Genomic DNA, 18,313 nt, shown 5'->3' with positions numbered 1-18,313 from the left:
ACATCACTGAACTCCTCCAAGCTAGTCGCCGGTGTGAAAACATCCAACAGACCGATCACCTGTGGGCCAAAAAAGAGATCGTTTTACACACACACTGATAGCGTCTCCATTTCTGTTGCACAATATCCTGAATTCAATTTGCTCAATCAGCAGACTTGTTACACTGATATTTGTTGTGGTTGGAATAGATGACACTTTGTTTCTATTCTATCACCTAAAATAGAGCTGTATGTACAGCTTCACATTTTATTTTAAAGACTTAATATTTTGTATCTGCTTAGGCTGCTGCCCCCGTGACCCAGCCTGGAATAAGCAGAAGAAGATGGATGTATTGGAGTTTGAAAGGAGCAAATATACGTAGACTAGATTGAAAATAAAAATACGGGTATCTAAAAGAAAAAAGTGGAATAATTACATTGTGCTTATTAATAAATACTAATCCTGAATAAACATATATTTTTCCAATAGCATCTTAAAGGCGTTTCTTGAACCAAGAATAAATACCATGGAAGTTTTTCTAAATAAACCATCCACTGCAACCATCTTTTCCCTCAGATGTAGTGCATGAGTCCTTTTTTCCAGATTTCCTGGATAATGTCCAGCCATGGGAGGTGCAACTTTATACCAGGATCTGGTGATGGCTTTCCAAGGGGCTGTTCAAAGAACCTTCAGCAAATAACCACAGAGTGTCACTACGTGTACATGTCCATACACCTCATTGATTCCAGCACTTTACACATGACTGAGTGCACTTCTTCCCAAAAAGATTTGAGCTTTGCACAGCTCCAAAAAATATGAGTATGATGTGAATTTAATGAGTCCCCAAACATGGCTGATATGTTAATATTTTACTTTGCAAAATGTTGGTTCATTTGTTTGTTAGACCTAAGATTCAATTATATGTCACAGCCTTATTCTAAAATTGAATAAATTCATTTTTGTCCCCTAAATAAAAACATTTTTTAAAGTTATGTACATAAGTATTCAAAGCCTTTTCTAAAAATGCTTTGTTGAGACACTTTTGGCAGCAATTACAGCCTCAAGTCTTTTTGAATATGGTTTTAGTTTCAATAAATGTTTTTTTTTTTTTTTAAATAAAACCTTTTCACATGTCATTATGGGATATTGTGTGTAGAATTTTGAGGAACAAATTAAAGTATTCCATTTTGGAATAAGGCTGTAACAAAAAATGTGGAAAAGGAAACACTGTGAATACTTTTTGGATGCACTTTATAACAGATAGTATCCAGCCTCTCGCACAAAGTCAGCTGAGATAGGCTCCAGCTTACCCCTCCCCCAATAAGTACAGAAAGTGCATGGGATGGAAATGTAGCAGAGAAGCAAATTAGTTCAAAGGAGCTGGAAGAAAAATACCCCTGAGGACGGATGAAGTGCAAGTTCCTTCAAATGATAGTACACAAAACAAGTCAAAGAAGGGAATAAAACATGTTAAACAAAGCTGTCTGTTTCATAGCGTTATAAACCAATATATTTGAAATAAGATGCATTTTGCTTAAAGTTCAATAGCTGTTGTAAAATTATGGTGACAGGCACACATGAATGATATGTCTGGAAATAGAACATAAAAATGTGTTTTTTTTTATCTAATAGCACTTGTTTTATTATTATTTTTGGTTGAAATCCAAATAACTTATTGGATGCATTTTTTAAATAATAATATTCAGTATATAATGATACGAGTATGCCAGGAAGCAGGTGAGAGGCGTGTCATGGATAAACAGACAGAGCTCCGCCCACACAGCTGATTGGTGGGATGCTACAGAGCTCCGCTCATACAGCTGATTGGTGGGATGCTGCCACCACAAAGATGTGATTGGCCAAACCCTGGGAGTCTCCTGGCAACAGTGGGAGGCCAATACAGGAAATGCCTAAGAATATTCCTCTTGGACGTATTTAACGCACACAAAGTGGGGCGGTATAGCTCGGTTGGTAGAGTGGCCGTGCCAGCAACTTGAGGGTTCCAGGTTCGATCCCCGCTTCCGCCTTCCTAGTCACTGCCGTTGTGTCCTTGGGCAAGACACTTTACCCACCTGCTCCCAGTGCCACCCACACTGGTTTAAATGTAACTTAGATATTCGGTTTCACTATGTAAAAGCGCTTTGAGTCACTAGAGAAAAGTGCTATATAAATATAAATTCACTTCACTAAAATATAAATTCCCTTCACATAAGTGTGCACTTGTCTCTACAATATAGCTCTTTAATCATGACTAATGACATGAAACAGTGTAGCTCTTTAACCATGACTAATGACATGTCTCTGATATGACGAAACAATATAGCTCTTTAACCATGACTAATGACATGTCTCTGATATGACGAAACAATATAGCTCTTTAACCATGACTAATGACATGTCTCTGATATGACGAAACAATATAGCTCTTTAACCATGACTAATGACATGTCTCTGATATGACGAAACAATATAGCTCTTTAACCATGACTAATGACATGTCTCTGATATGACGAAACAATATAGCTCTTTAACCATGACTAATGTCATGTCTCTGATATGATGAAACAGTGTAGCTCTTTAACCATGTCTAATGACATGTCTCTGATATGACGAAACAATATAGCTCTTTAACCATGACTAATGACATGTCTCTGATATGACGAAACAATATAGCTCTTTAACCATGACTAATGACATGTCTCTGATATGACGAAACAATATAGCTCTTTAACCATGACTAATGACATGTCTCTGATATGATGAAACAATATAGCTCTTTAACCATGACTAATGTCATGCCTCTGATATGATGAAACAGTGTAGCTCTTTAACCATGTCTAATGACATGTCTCTGATATGAGGAAACAGTATAGCTCTTTAACCATGTCTAATGACATGTCTCTGATATGAGGAAACAGTATAGCTCTTTCACCATGACTAATGACATGTCTCTGATATGATGAAACAGTATATGACCATGACTAATGACATGTATATTTGCAGTATAGCAGCTGCGAGGGTGTTTATTTACGGAGAGGATGGGGCCATCTACCACAGGGGTCAGCAACCTGGCGGCTCCTTAGCGCCACTCTAGTGGCTCCCGAGAGCCTTTTCAAAAATGTATGAAAATGGAAAAAGATGAGTTTTAATGTGGTTTGTGTAGGAGGACAAACATGACACAAACCTTCCTAAAGTCCACTGTTGAACATGTTTGTGTTTATGCTTCACTGAGGAGACTATTTGATTGTCCAAGGTGAGTGGAGTGTGTGGATGGTAGTTTGATTGTCCAAGGTGAGTGGAGTGTGTGGATGGTAGTTTGATTGTCAAAGGTGAGTGGAGTGTGTGGATGGTAGTTACTGTGAGGTCAAATAAGTATTTGTATATACAGTGGTGGTCAAAAGTTTACATACACTTGTAAAGAACATAATGTCATGGCTGTCTTGAGTCTCCAGTCATTTCTACAACTCTTATTTTTTTGTGATACCTGCAGTAAGTAAACTCCTCCAAAAGATGGCACCATAGCACTAACAATAACACAATTTTTGTCGATTTGCTTGTTTTTGTTTAAATCTATTTACATTATGCCTATCAGCAAAGAAAAATCCATAAATTAGCCGTACCGTTTTATAAGCCGCAGAGTTCAAAGCGTTGGAAAAAAGGAGCTGCGTATACTCTGGAATTTTCGGTAGATTGCTATTGGACATCATATGTTGCAGGTGCAGGCATATGGGCTTTCCAAAGTTGAATGAATATTGTGGTAACACTCTATGTTAAAGTAGATCGATTAGAGCCGCATGTATGAATGTAGATAGATGCTGGATGTAGACACAAGTGTTAAAGTGGCCTTCACAGGAGTGTGAAGCCCTTGCAGATACAGTCCTGGGGCCGTACTTATCAAGCTTCTTAGAATTACTCCTAAGAAGTCTGCTAAGAGTTGACTTAAGAGTAAATAAATTCTTTGCTGAAAGCTGCACTTAAAAGTTAGTTATCAAGCGTCTTACTCACACTTTCAGCGAAGTGTAGGACTGAATCTTAAGTGTCACACTCAGAGCTGAATTACGACATTACTATGTGCCGTAAACGGAATTTTAGGTGACGTCATTTCTGTGTCCATAGAAATGACCAATCACGGAAGGGAATCCGTTGTCTAAGAATAAAGAAATATCTTGGAAATATTTAAGTGGACAATGGGAGTGTATATTTTGACAATAAACTACAAAATAATACAAAACAAACTAGTCCCCGCCGGCACTCACGCTACCGCTCCCTCTCTTCTATCGCCCACACACTCACTGACGTCACTCACCTCACGGCCACACACATACGCTACTGTCATAACATTTTCTTTCCAATTCATTAATTAGGCAACTAATTTGAAACTGGTGTGGGTGGCTCTATATATACTAGCCCACTGCAGACACATGCAGAAATCAACAAGGAATCGAAAAGTATTAAATCTGTGACAAAAATAATATCCGCTCTGTCTAAACGATACCGTTTGATCAGCTGCTCGTCATAAAAAAAAAAAAAACATTGTTCCGTTCCCTGAACGTTCGCGCACGTCTCCCTCGCCTCAGTGCCATCCCCTGCTGGCAACTCCTAACCACTGACACCTCTGAAGGTCTCTTAAATATCGTGGAGAGTAGGAGTGATTCTTAGACTTAAGAACGTTGATAAAAAGCTTTTATTCTTAAGTTTGAGAGTAGGACTAAATTTCGCAAATTCTCAGGACTTAAGTGTACTTAAGTGCACTCTAAGAAGCTTGATAAGTACGGCCCCTGGTCAAAAGTTTACATACACTTGTAAAGAACATAATGTCATGGCTGTCTTGAGTTTCCAATCATTTCTACAACTCTTATTTTTTTGTGATAGAGTGATTGGAACACAAAAAACATTCATGAAGTTTGCTTCTTTTATGAATTTATTATGGGTCTACTGAAAATGTTACCAAATGTTAAAAGAGCTATATCGGACCAAAAATATAAAACACTAATTTGTCTGGCACCACAAACAAAAGCCTTAGTTATATCATTCTTATAATGAAGGCAATATGTGTCCAATGACTATGTGTCGCAGGCTGACACAAATCTTCGTTGATAGAAATGTTGAAATGTAATATTTATTCTACAAATTTTTACAACATTGGGAAACATTAGTAAAACTTCTCAGAGGGTGAGATAACTCCTGGAAATGACTGACTTAGAATGGCCAAAGGTATAGATGTTTGTGTCCAAGTTAAAGGAAACAATAATCTTTGTAACGTTTGCTGTGGTCTGGAACAACATGGTAATGTTTGCTGTGGTCTGGAACAACATGGCACACAAACAACTATCAGAAATACAGCCAATATTACATACAGATAATGTGTCATGAGACACGCAAATATATATTAAATACACAGAGGACATAAGTCAAGGAAATTAAAAACACAACTACGGTGAGTTCAAGGACAATTAGTAGGACAAAACTGCACTCGCCAAATAGTCTCCTCAGTGAAGCATAAACACAAACATGTTAAACGGTGGCCTTTCTGACAATTAGGAAGGTTTATGTCATGTTTGTCCTCCTACAGAAACCATATTAAAACAAAAAATATACCCCCCCCCCCCCATCATTTTCATACAATTTTGAAGAAGCTCCCGGGAGCCACTAGGACGGCACTAAAGAGCCGCATGTAGCTCTAGCGCCGCGGGTTGCTGACCAGCGGTTTAGACTGAGCTTTTGACCGGAAGTACAAACTCCGTTTCCATATGAGTTGGGAAATTGTGTTAGATGTAAATATAAACAGAATACAATGATTTGCAAATCCTTTTCAACCCATATTCAATTGAATGCACTACAAAGACAAGATATTTGGTGTTCAAACTCATAAACTTTTTTTTTTTTTTGCAAATAATAATTAACTTAGAATTTCATGGCTGCAACACATGCCAAAGTAGTTGGGAAAGGGCATGTTCACCACTGTGTTACATGGCCTTTCCTTTTAACAACACTCAGTAAACCTTTGGGAACTGAGGAGACACATTTTTGAAGCTTCTCAGGTGGAATTATTTCCCATTCTTGCTTGATGTACAGCTTAAGTTGTTCAACAGTCCGGGGGTCTCCGTTGTGGTATTTTAGGCTTCATAATGCGCCACACATTTTCAATGGGAGACAGGTCTGGACTAAAGGCAGGCCAGTCTAGTACCCGCACTCTTTAAACTATGAAGCCACGTTGATGTAACACGTGGCTTGGCATTGTCTTGCTGAAATAGGCAGGGGCGTCCATGGTAACGTTGCTTGGATGGCAACATATGTTGCTCCAAAACCTGTATGTACCTTTCAGCATTAATAGTGCCTTCATTGATGTGTAAGTTACCTATGTCTTGGGCACTAATACACCCCCATACCATCACACATGCTGGCTTTTCAACTTTGCGCCTATAACAATCCGGATGGTTCTTTTCCTCTTTGGTCCGGAGGACACGACGTCCACAGTTTCCAAAAACAATTTAAAATGTGGACTCCTCAGACCACAGAACACTTTTACACTTTGTATCAGTCCATCTTAGATGAGCTCAGGCCCAGCGAAGCCGACGGCGTTTCTGGGTGTTGTTGATAAACGGTTTTCGCCTTGCATAGGAGAGTTTTAACTTGCACTTACAGATGTAGCGACCAACTGTAGTTACTGACAGTGGGTTTCTGAAGTGTTCCTGAGCCCATGTGGTGATATCCTTTACACACTGATGTCGCTTGTTGATGCAGTACAGCCTGAGGGATCCAAGGTCACGGGCTTAGCTGCTTACGTGCAGTGATTTCTTCAGATTCTCTGAACCCTCTGATGATATTACGGATCGTAGATGGTGAAATCCCTCAATTCCTTGCAATAGCTGATTGAGAAAGGTTTTTCTTAAACTGTTCAACAATTTGCTCACGCATTTGTTGACAAAGTGGTGACCCTCGCCCCATCCTTGTTTGTGAATGACTGAGCATTTCAGGGAATCTACTTTTATACCCAATCATGGCACCCACCTGTTCCCAATTTGCCTGTTCACCTGTGGGATGTTCCAAATAAGTGTTTGATGAGCATTCCTCAACTTTAAAAGTATTTATTGCCACCTTTCCCAAGTTCTTTGTCACGTGTTGCTGGCATCAAATTCTGAAGTTAATGATTATTTGCAAAAAAAAAATTGTTGATTGCTATATAAATAAACATTGATTGATTGATTATCAGTTTGAACCACATTCAAAGACATGCACCTGGGGATAGGTTGATTGGCAACACTAAATTAGCCCTAGTGTGTGAATATGAGTGTGAATGTTGTCTGTCTATCTGTGTTGGCCCTGCGATGAGGTGGCGACTTGTCCAGGGTGTACCCCGCCTTCCGCCCGATTGTAGCTGAGATAGGCTCCAGCGCCCCCCGCAACCCCGAAAGGAATAAGCGGTAGAAAATGGATGGATGGATGGAACATCCAATATGTTGTCTTTGTAGCATATTCAACTGAATATGGGTTGAAAATGATTTGCAAATCATTGTATTCCGTTTATATTTACATCTAACACAATTTCCCAACTCATATGGAAACGGGGTTTGTACAAGTGCTGTTCCGTCCTCCAGTTGTCCATAGCGTTTTTACTCGTATGGATATATGCTAACACGACTATGAGTGTCTGGGTTAGTATTATTGACTTACAACACATTTTTTTGTATTGTTTCAGTTTGGTAAATTCACCAAAACGTCACTGTGGAGTTATTGAGTCTGTTCATCTGATTGGAGAGCCAGCTTGCGCAGCTAGTGGTTCCATGACCATGACTTCTGTTTTGTTTAAACAGCCGTTTTACTGCCGTGTTACAAGCACGGTTTGTAAACAATTAAGGTATGTAAACAAACATTTACAGCATCTTTCTGTGTAAATAACTCCTTTCACAACGTGTTTTGTTGTAACACGAAAGTCATGACATTCACTTACATTCTCATGCTTCATGTGTTTCAGCAGCCGCAGCTCTCTGTAGGTCCTCTTGGCGTGGATGACAGACTGGAAGGGTCTGGACAACTTCTTCACTGCCACCTTCAGGCCCGTCTTCACGTCAAAGGCTGAACTGCACACAAAAGGTGTTCAAGGTGATTGTCTCCAACATTTCCTTTTTGAAAAAACCTTTTCTTACTTAGCTGTGGAATCAAACATCTACAAATGATAAAAGACAACAACCAATCCTTTGTAGTACACATTTTGGCAAGGTTTTTATTTCCACCAAGGTTTCATCACCATCTGTTTGTTCACAAGAACAAGTGCTTTGAACTGAGGAATAAAATAGACACTTTTGGAAGAGTGAACAGACAATCATCTCCACTCAAATACATGTCTTTAAAGAAAATCATATTACAAAATGCCCCAATTAAAAAATGTGTATAAAAGGCATATATTATGTTATACAAACCAAGCAAAGAGGACTGAATAAAATCTTCACAAAAACAAAAACTTGGCGAGTGCACTTTTGCTTTGTATATCGTTAAAAATCAACTACATCTCCCAGAATCCTTTGCGCAGCACAAGCCCCCAGTGTGGAGAAAGAGGAATCAAGAAATGAAGTATGTGCTTTTTGTAATATATCTTTTATAGAATATAATAAGTCAAAACAAATGTTAGCCCGGTGATGTCTAAACCTTCACGTCACCTTTCCAGCAAGCAGCCGAGCTACGCACATAACTTTCTGGATAAGAAAAGGGTCAAAAATACCAGCTGATTGACAATGGATGTGGCCAGGCTGGGGAATTAGACAAGAAGGAAATGGAAGTAAAATAAAGAAACACCAACCAGACGTGAATGTGACACAATCATCATTGATGTACAGTTTGTCCCCTGCCCGTGGACTTGCTTCGCTACGTAGCTTCCATTCCATTCGTCATCATTTTGAATGGAAAACCCTACTTCTTACCACTGGATGATCAAAAACCGTACTTATTCGGGGGAAACCCTAGTTGTATGGCAAAGAGACGGATAAAGATTTTAACACACATTGTTGGTCGGAAAAAATTTAAAATATTTTTATATATTTTTACAGAGATAAAAAAAGATTATAGAGGGAAAATCACACGCCTGTAACTGTTTCTTATTAAGTTGCAAGTGATAAAGAAAAAAAATGTCAAACTGCATGAATGATGGATGTTTGTAACTATCCAAATATGATGAGTCGGCGAGCTTGTTTCGGCGCCCCGTATAGTCCCTGTCCTGCAACTCAGGACCAGCGAGTACCAGCGTTCAACACATTTTCTTTGGATCCTACTTTTTTCATTTTGTAGTGACTTTACATCATTCACCCATGGAACTTTTGTTATTGTTGGAGCGTTCCAATCGGACAGCTTTTCCCGGGACACATATATAGATACTGCAGATAAGAAGTCTGATTGTCAATAAAACTATTTGCTCAATCTTTTGACACTCCTCCTCCGACTCCTGCAACAATATTTATTTTTCAAAAAGCGTAAGTGATATTTTGACACAAGCCTATAGTTTAGTCGCCTTAATATGTACAATAAATATCAGCGTAAAAATATTTCTAATTATGCACGATACAGTAAGTGATGTAGTAAGTGGCTTGGAATAAGCAAATCAAGCCTTTTGGCTGTAAACAACCTAATCTGACTGTAAACAAACATGGCGTCAATCATCTTTTGGCTGTAAACAACCTAATCTGGCCGTAAACAATTATATGACGACGACAGTTTTACATTTTAAGAATGCAATACAGTTCATTGCACCTGTCATATGTATGTGTATACACACATATATATATATATATATATATATATATATATATATATATATATATATATATATATATATATATATATATATATATATATTCTTAGTTGGGCCCTTTTGGATCGCTAAGAATTTTAGTGGGATTTTGTTTAACCTGTCATTGCTCAAAAAATTATAATAAATCCCCTTGTTCACTCCCAAGGGGTGAACAAGGGGATGGGTCAAATGCAGAGGCTAATTTCACCACACCTAGTGTGTGTGTGACTATCATTGGTACTTTAACAATATTTATGAATTACTGACCTATTTAAGGCTCTATTAGTTCACATCAAATATTCTATTTTGAAATATTTGTGTTGCATATTTTGTTTTTGCCATTAAAAACAAGAGTTTTCTTTAACCAAAAATGTGTCAAATATATAAAAAATTGTATTAAAACTTTATATCAACTTTATGTCACTGCTCCAAAAAACAATGAATCAAAAAGAATGTTTATGAATTATTGACCTATTTATGGCTTTTACTTCACATCAAATATTCCACTTTGAAATATTTTTGTTACATGTTTTGTGTTTTTGCCATTTAAATCAGGGTTTTCTTTAACCAAAAATGTGTAAAATATATTTAAAAAACTAATAAAATGTTAAATCAACTTTGTCACTGCTCAAAAAATAATAATGAATTAAAATCAATGTTTATGAATTATTGACCTATTTATGGCTCTTACGTCACATCAAATAATCCCCTTTGAAATATTTTTGTTGCATATTTTGTGTTTTTGCCATTAAAAAACAGGATTTTCTTTAACTAATAATTGTAAAATATAAAAAAAACAAATTAAAATGTTATATTAACTTTATCACTGCTCAAAAAAATAATGAATCAGAATGAATGTTTATGAATTATTGACCTATTTAAGGCTCTTACTTCAAATCAAATAATCCACTTGGAAATATTTTTGTTGTATATTTTGTGTTTTTGCAATGCTTAAAATATTAAAAAGAAAAAAATGTAAAACTCTATATCGACTGATAGATCTGAAGTTGATCTACAGACCCATGGTCTACGGACAGTTATGCAAATTAGACAATGACATCATCAACAATCAACTGTGCAAATAGCCAAATCATATGTTAGCTTTCTATTTACTGTAATGTTTGTGCCATCCAACTCAAATGAGTCTAACTTATCTCAGACACCATGGAAATTACTTTATTATTGATAATGGCAATTTCATCTACTTATGACAGGAACTAACACAGCTGGTAGAACAGCACACAAGATAATTAAACAAGAAGCAGAACAAGTTGTTCCGCACTAAATGAAAGACAATTACTGGCCTGCGTCACCTGGTTGCTTTTTTGCACCACGCCAACGTGATTAGGTTTGGTATCCACCGCAACTTCTTCATATAAAACTAGCAAGGCCAGGCAAAATGACAAAAGTCAGTGATTGATGATTTCATGGCAAATGTAGAGTGAGTTCTTCATGATACCGTTGACCTCCAATGTAAAGACAAAGTGAGTGTGTCTGCATGAAGCCAAATAAGTCAATTTGTTCTAATGTGTGGCAGCTTGAGACAAGAATGTGTTGAAAATGTCTTCCTTCACTCCTTATTTACACACTTTTATGCATTTGCACATGTAAAATATTGCAGTTTTAGAGATAAATATTGCAATGAGGATGTGTCTCCAAATCATGGAGCCCTAATAGGACCCCTTTAAAGGGGAGCTGCACTTTTTGGGGGAATTTTGCCTGCCGTTCACAATCGTTATGAAAGACATGACCACGGAAGAATTTTCTTCAAAACGCATTCCAAATATGAAATCAATTCAATAACAAGTCTGCTTACAGCAGAGCCAATAGGAGGTCCTCTATTTCGCCAATAAAAAAACATTCAAGAAGCACCAACAATACTCCATACACATTTGGTGACTTGAATATTAACAAGTATTAGTGATGTTGTTATTATAATGCAGACAAAATATTGATAGCGGCGCCCCGATCACAAGTTTGTGTCCCTATGTTTGCATCATGGAGTGGTTTTGCTGCTTCCTTCCAACTTTAAATCATGCATCTCACCTGGACACAAGAAGTCTGAGTAGGTATTCCGACAAGTTGGTACACTTTAATAGCCATTTAGGACCCGAATCTGGCCAGACGCTTGGTCCTAGAGTTGGGCGATTATATGATCGTGATGGTGATTCATTTGAGTTGGATCATGGTGATCAGCTGCTAGCATATTTCCTCCATTAAACATGGCGTAAAATGTCTGTTAGAAGTGACCTCAGCAGTAAACAGTAGAGAAGCAACAATGCACGGAACAATTCACCTTCATTGGCCGTGACCCTGTGTGTGTCTGTTTGTTTTTGTCAAAGTTTTGTGCGCGACCTCCTGTTCCACTGAGCCAAAATCAGGCTGGTCAAAATGTAATCAATCAACGTGATCAGCAGTGTGCCTCTTTCCCTTACACAGCTGGAAGGGCAGCCCAGAAGAACAAAATAAATAATTATGACTAACACTAGCATATAAGTTGAAACAATTTTAGTGACAGACTTTAGTTTCACTATCTGCTGCAGCTCATCAGTAATCCTGCCCTGAATGCAGACTTGCAGGCACTCACAGGAGTCTTTATTAGTCCCGACTGGGAGAATCAACACACCCACTAATTTAATCGGAATACAGCATATTTATATCTAAATACTTTTAATCAGACATATTAGAGCTGCAGCTATCAAATATTTTAGTAATCGAGTATTCTATCAAATATCCCGATCGATTAATCGAATAAACCATATTTTTACTTAATTAAGGTTTGATTATACATGTTAAGATGTGCCCTCAATTATTGCGTTTGGCCTAATTGTCTTTTATTTCCTAAACGCCTGTTTTCATTATTGAAGGCTGACACGCACAGCTGTAATGCGCCCGTGGTTGATTGTGCCAATTTGTGTGTGCTAATAAAAACAGGTGCGCTCACAGCCCTATGTGCTGTGTGGTGTGACCACATAAATGAAGTTCTAGTCTCTCGTGCGTTTTTGATGATTATTATACGGTGCCGCTTAAATGGTGGTTTCTCCACGCAAATCCGCTGAGCTGTTTTCAACCTGCCAACATTACATAAACAATATAAAAAGACAAACCACTTAAAAATGACAACAACAGTTTTACATTTTAAGAATGCAATGCAGTTCATTGCATTCTTTGCGTGCAAAATAGTAATCAATGTTCATTTTGCCATCATAACATGTTTGAGATGAAAACACACTTCTTTTTCCCCCGTAGAAGAAGAAGCGCTACTTCTTCTACGGTAAGCAGCCGCCAACTTCATTTTCCCCCGTAGAAGAAGTTCTTCTTCTATGGTAAGCAGCCGCCGAGTTCATTTTCCCCCGTAGAAGAGGAAGCGCTTCTAACCCAAAAATGGCTCCTATTAAGAGACACGCTTACGACGCAGAGTTTAAACTTAAAGGCCTACTGAAATTTAATGTTCTTATTTAAACGGGGATAGCAGATCCATTCTATGTGTCATACTTAAATCATTTCGCGATATTGCCATAACTTTTGCTGAGAGGATTTAGTAGAGAACATCGACGATAAAGTTTTGGTCGCTGATAAAAAAGTAAAAAAGTAGCATGACGTCACAGGTTGAACATTTGCACATTGTTTACACCAGCAGCAAGAGCGATTCGGACCGAGAAAGTGACGATTACCCCATTAATTTGAGGCAGGATGAAAGATTTGTGGATGAGGAACGTGAGAGTGAAGGATTAGAGCGCAGTGCAGGACGTATCTTTTTTCGCTCTGACCGTAACTTAGGTACAAGGGATCATTGGATTCCACACTCTCTGCTTTTTCTATTGTGGATCACGGATTTGTATTTTAAACCACCTCCGATACTACAGTATATCCTCTTGAAAATGAGAGTCGAGAACGCGAAATGGACATTCACAGTGACTTTTATCTCCACGACAATACATCGGCGAAACACTTTAGCTACGGAGCTAATGTGATTGCATCGTGCTTAACTGCATATAGAAACAGAAGAAATATGCCCCTGACTGGAAGGATAGACAGAAGATCAACAATACTACCAAACTCTGGACCTGTAACCACACGGTTAATGCTGTACCGCCTGGCGAAGCCTAGCAATGCTGTTCCTAACGACGCCATTGAAGCTAACTTAGCTACGGGACCTCGACAGAGCTATGCTAAAAACATTAGCTCTCCACCTACGCCAGCTCTCATCTGCTCATCACCACCCGTGCTCACCTGCGTTTAGCGATCGACGGCGCGACGAAGGACTTCACCACGATGATCGGTGCGGTTGGCGGCCCGAGACGGAGGAAGTCAAGGTGATGCACTACATGTTATACCTTGCTGTTGTTAAAAGATAAACAAAACACCACGTCACTGACTTTACCTCAGGGAAAATAATAAAATAGCTGTTTATTCATTTTGGGAGTGAACAGAGTTGTCAGAACGCTGGTTTGTAATCTATTATTAAAGTTCGACTGACCTATCTGACTGTTTTGTTGACATTCCCTTTAACGCAGCTCCATCTAATGGATGCATAGGTGCGCCTTATAATCCGGTGCGCCTTATAGTGCAGAAAATACGGTATATAAAATTAGTTAAAAATTAATATTCCCTGAGAAAGTTAAAATAAAACTATATTCTTAGTATCAAAAATAAAACAAGAACAGTTTTCATTATATCAAACATAAAAAGTGGATTAGGTAGTGCCTTTAATACTGCATTTGAAATGTGCAACTTCATATTCAGAACCAATATGGCTGACAGGAACTTGGCACACAAGTGCTACCACTGTGAACAAGGACTTGGAACTCTTACATTCTACAGAGACTATAGTGTGTGCAAGTGCAAGCTATCCAAGTAGCATGTGGTTGCATGACTTGAATAACTTTGCATGACTACTTTCGCGTGGTTACTAATGAAAGGCTAATTGAACACGACAGCTCGGATAGGGTTGTTAGTTTTCAACACCTTTTGACTGCATTTGATGACTTGGCGGGAGTGAAAGAACACATCCTGGTTATCATAATGAATAACATTTATTTTACTAACACAACTTTTGCGTTTACATTTGATAATAGATTACTTACCTCGCCCACGGACGTCCCTCAATCGGATGCTTTCTCGACAGGTGCTACGGCATGGAACTTGTGCTATTGTGGTATGCCAGCTCCACTTTGCAATGTTTGCATACGACTGCGTTTTCCTTCCATTTTAGTGTGAACACCTAAACAGTCCGTGCGAAACATGAGCTTTGACTACTGTTTATTAAACGAGGGAAAAATGTGGTAAAAAAAAACTTAAAGACTCCTCGAGGCAGCAAAGATTCCTCGAATATATTTTGTAATCAAATTACTCGAGGAATCGTTTCAGCTCTAAGACATATTGTTTATGTGTCTGCAAAGATCCAACTCCTTTGATATATAACATGTAGTAAAAGATTCTGCAGACAAATCCATTTTGAGTTTGTGGATAAAAAAACATTTAGTTCCTGAAATAATCATTGCAGCAAGCACTGGTGTATACAAGTCATGAAATAATACAAATAATGATAAATAAAACACTGGTGAGAAGTACTGGTGTATACAAGTCATTAAAGAATACAAATAATTAATAATAAAGCACTGATATATACAAGTCTTTAAAAAATACAAATATGTACGTCATGTATGATGAACACTCTTTTTTATTTATGTGGACAAAAAGTGCAGTTACGTCTTATGGCCATCAGGTGCCATATATATATATACACCGGTATATATTTTTTATCTCTTATGTCCATAAGGTGCTATCTTGCACAATTTCCACATTTATTTTTACTTCGTGATGTTATTTTGTTTCTGCCATATGATTTTGTTTTGAATGTTTTCATGTGCACATTCAAGTCTTACTGGTGTGTTTATGTACAGTAATCTTCTTGTTGAATGTGTTGTTTGTGTTGGTTGCAATAAAACTTCAGTAAGATTTCAATATAAGTGCTTCTTGAGCACACTTCAAAATGAATTTGGTGGCAATAACCGTGATAAGAAATGTTGATAGGTGACATGATAGCATAGGTGACATGATAGCGTGTCATGGCAGGATTTAGTGATGACTAAGGGGAGTGAGTCACGGGTGTACTACAAAGGGTGACATCATTCTAGAGTCCCCACTGTGCATGATGGGGCCTACTTATTGCAAACCACCTGACCTTCTGCTAGTGTGCACCCAGCTGGATCATGTACTGTATACATAAAGCATGCAGAGCTGGATCACGTATATATAAAGCATGCAGAGCACTGAAGTCAAGCAAAGGCACGTCATTAAAAAAGGCAGTCTGGCTGCATGACTGGGAAGGTAAACAGGTATAATAGTGGGGAGGTAAACAGGTATAATAGTGGGAAGGTAAACAGGTATTATACTGGGAAGGTAAACAGGTATTTTACTGGGAAGGTAAACAGGTATTATACTGGGAAGGTAAACAGGTATAATAGTGGGAAGGTAAACAGGTATAATAGTGGGAAGGTAAACAGGTATTATACTGGGAAGGTAAACAGGTATTATACTGGGAAGGTAAACAGGTATTAGACTGGGAAGGAAAACAGGAATTAGATTGGGAAGGTAAACAGGTATAATAGTGGGAAGGTAAACAGGTATTATAGTGGGAAGGTAAACAGGTATTATAGTGGGAAGGTAAACAGTTATTAGACTAGGAAGGTAAACAGGTATTAGACTGGGAAGGTAAACGGGTATTAGACTGGGAAGGTAAACGGGTATTAGACTGGGAAGGTAAACGGGTATTATACTGGGAAGGTAAACTGGTATTATACTGGGAAGGTAAACAGGTATAATAGTGGGAAGGTAAACAGGTATAATAGTGGGAAGGTAAACAGGTATTAGACTGGGAAGGTAAACAGGTATAATACTGGGAAGGTAAACAGGTATAATAGTGGAAAGGTAAACAGGTATAATAGTGGAAAGGTAAACAGGTATAATACTGGAAAGGTAAACAGGTATAATAGAGGGAAGGTAAACAGGTATTATACTGGGAAGGTAAATAGGTATAATAGTGGGAAGGTAAACAGGTATAATAGTGGGAAGGTAAACAGGTATTATACTGGGAAGGTAAACAGGTAATATACTGGGAAGGTAAACAGGGAATATAATGGGAAGGTAAACAGGTATTATACTGGGAAGGTAAACAGGTATAATAGTGGGAAGGTAAACCGGTATAGCTCGGTTGGTAGAGCGGCCGTGCCAGCAACTTGAGGGTTCCAGGTTCGATCCCCGCTTCCACCATCCTAGTCACTGCTGTTGTGTCCTTGGGCAAGACACTTTACCCACCTGCTCCCAGTGCCACCCACACTGGTTTAAATGTAACTTAGATATTGGGTTTCACTATGTAAAAGCGCTTTGAGTCACTAGAGAAAAGCACTATATAAATATAATTCACTTCACTATTATAGTGGGAAGGTAAACAGGTATTATACTGGGAAGGTAAACAGGTAAACAGGTATAGTAGTGGGAAGGTAAACAGGTATAATTCTATTCTATCTATTTCGAGTGGAAAGGTAAACAGGTATCATGGTGTGCTAAGTAGAGAAACAAAGCTTACCAGACGGAACCAAAGGCACCGATGCCGACAGCAGAAAGGTTCTGGTACCGCTCCGGGACCTCCCACAGAGTCTTGCTGAGCTCCTGGCCGTAGAAGGTTCCTCGTTCCTTTTGCGACATTGTCGCGGAGAGAAGGGGGGGCTCGCTCCTGGGCTAAGTCCACAAAAAGGAGGGCCGCGGTGAGAAAGTGTAAATAAAAGGTGGTCAAGGCGCAAGAAGACTTGTGTTGTCAAAGACGCGCCGGGTCGCCTTCCTTCCTTCCTCCTTTCCTTCCTTCCTTCCTTCCTGGGCTCTAATCGGCATGCGGAAACATGAGCGCGTGTTTGTCTCCGTCTCAGCGCGCTCCCGCGGCGGAGATCTCGCGAGACCTTGTTCAGCATGGCGAGTGAAGGGGGCGGGGATTGTCCCTGTCAATCATTAACCAAGCTTTTGACGCTTTGAAATGTATTTATGTTGCTTTTTTGGCTTTCTTTCGACACTTAAGCGCAACTGGAATGAATGTATGAACTCGTGGCGTGGCGAAGTTGGTAGAGTGGCCGTGCCAGCAATCGGAGGGTTGCTGGTTACTGGGGTTCAATCCCCACCTTCTACCATCCTAGTCACGTCCGTTGTGTCCTTGGGCAAGACACTTCACCCTTGCTCCTGATGGCTGCTGGTTAGCGCCTTGCATGGCAGCTCCCGCCATCAGTGTGTGAATGTGTGAATGTGGAAATACTGTCAAAGCGCTTTGAGTACCTTGAAGGTAGAAAAGCGCTATACAAGTATAACCCATTTATCATTTATTACTAAATATAAAAGTAGTGTAGTTGCACGAAGAAGTGTACAATTTACACTGAACAAAAACAAACACAGCATCTTTACTTTTTCCTGCCATTTCATGAGCATGAAGTGAAAAACATAACATAAAAAATAGGTGTGTTAAATAGGGTTTATACTTATCTTAAATGTTGTTCATAAATCCGT

The 18,313-nt window shown here is 38.7% G+C and overlaps 1 protein-coding gene across 1 annotated transcript in view; it reads right to left on the bottom strand.

Moving 5' to 3' along the window:
• mapk14b (mitogen-activated protein kinase 14b) overlaps positions 1 to 17,684 on the bottom strand; it is a 53,263-nt gene extending 35,579 nt beyond the window's left edge. Inside the window, exons 1-3 of the mRNA XM_062056836.1 lie at positions 17,352 to 17,684; positions 7,931 to 8,060; positions 1 to 59 (exon numbers count right to left, since the gene is read on the bottom strand). Coding sequence (XP_061912820.1) covers positions 1 to 59; positions 7,931 to 8,060; positions 17,352 to 17,470 — 308 coding nt within the window. The 5' untranslated portion in view covers positions 17,471 to 17,684. The remainder of the gene's footprint in view (positions 60 to 7,930; positions 8,061 to 17,351) is intronic.
• Between the last annotated feature and the right edge of the window lie 629 nt (positions 17,685 to 18,313).

This window comes from Entelurus aequoreus, linkage group LG01 (genome assembly GCF_033978785.1).
Source record: "Entelurus aequoreus isolate RoL-2023_Sb linkage group LG01, RoL_Eaeq_v1.1, whole genome shotgun sequence".
In the NCBI taxonomy this organism is placed as follows: Eukaryota; Metazoa; Chordata; class Actinopteri; order Syngnathiformes; family Syngnathidae; genus Entelurus; species Entelurus aequoreus.
The sequence above is the reverse complement of the archived record's forward strand: the minus strand, read 5'-3'. Positions and strand labels throughout refer to the sequence as shown.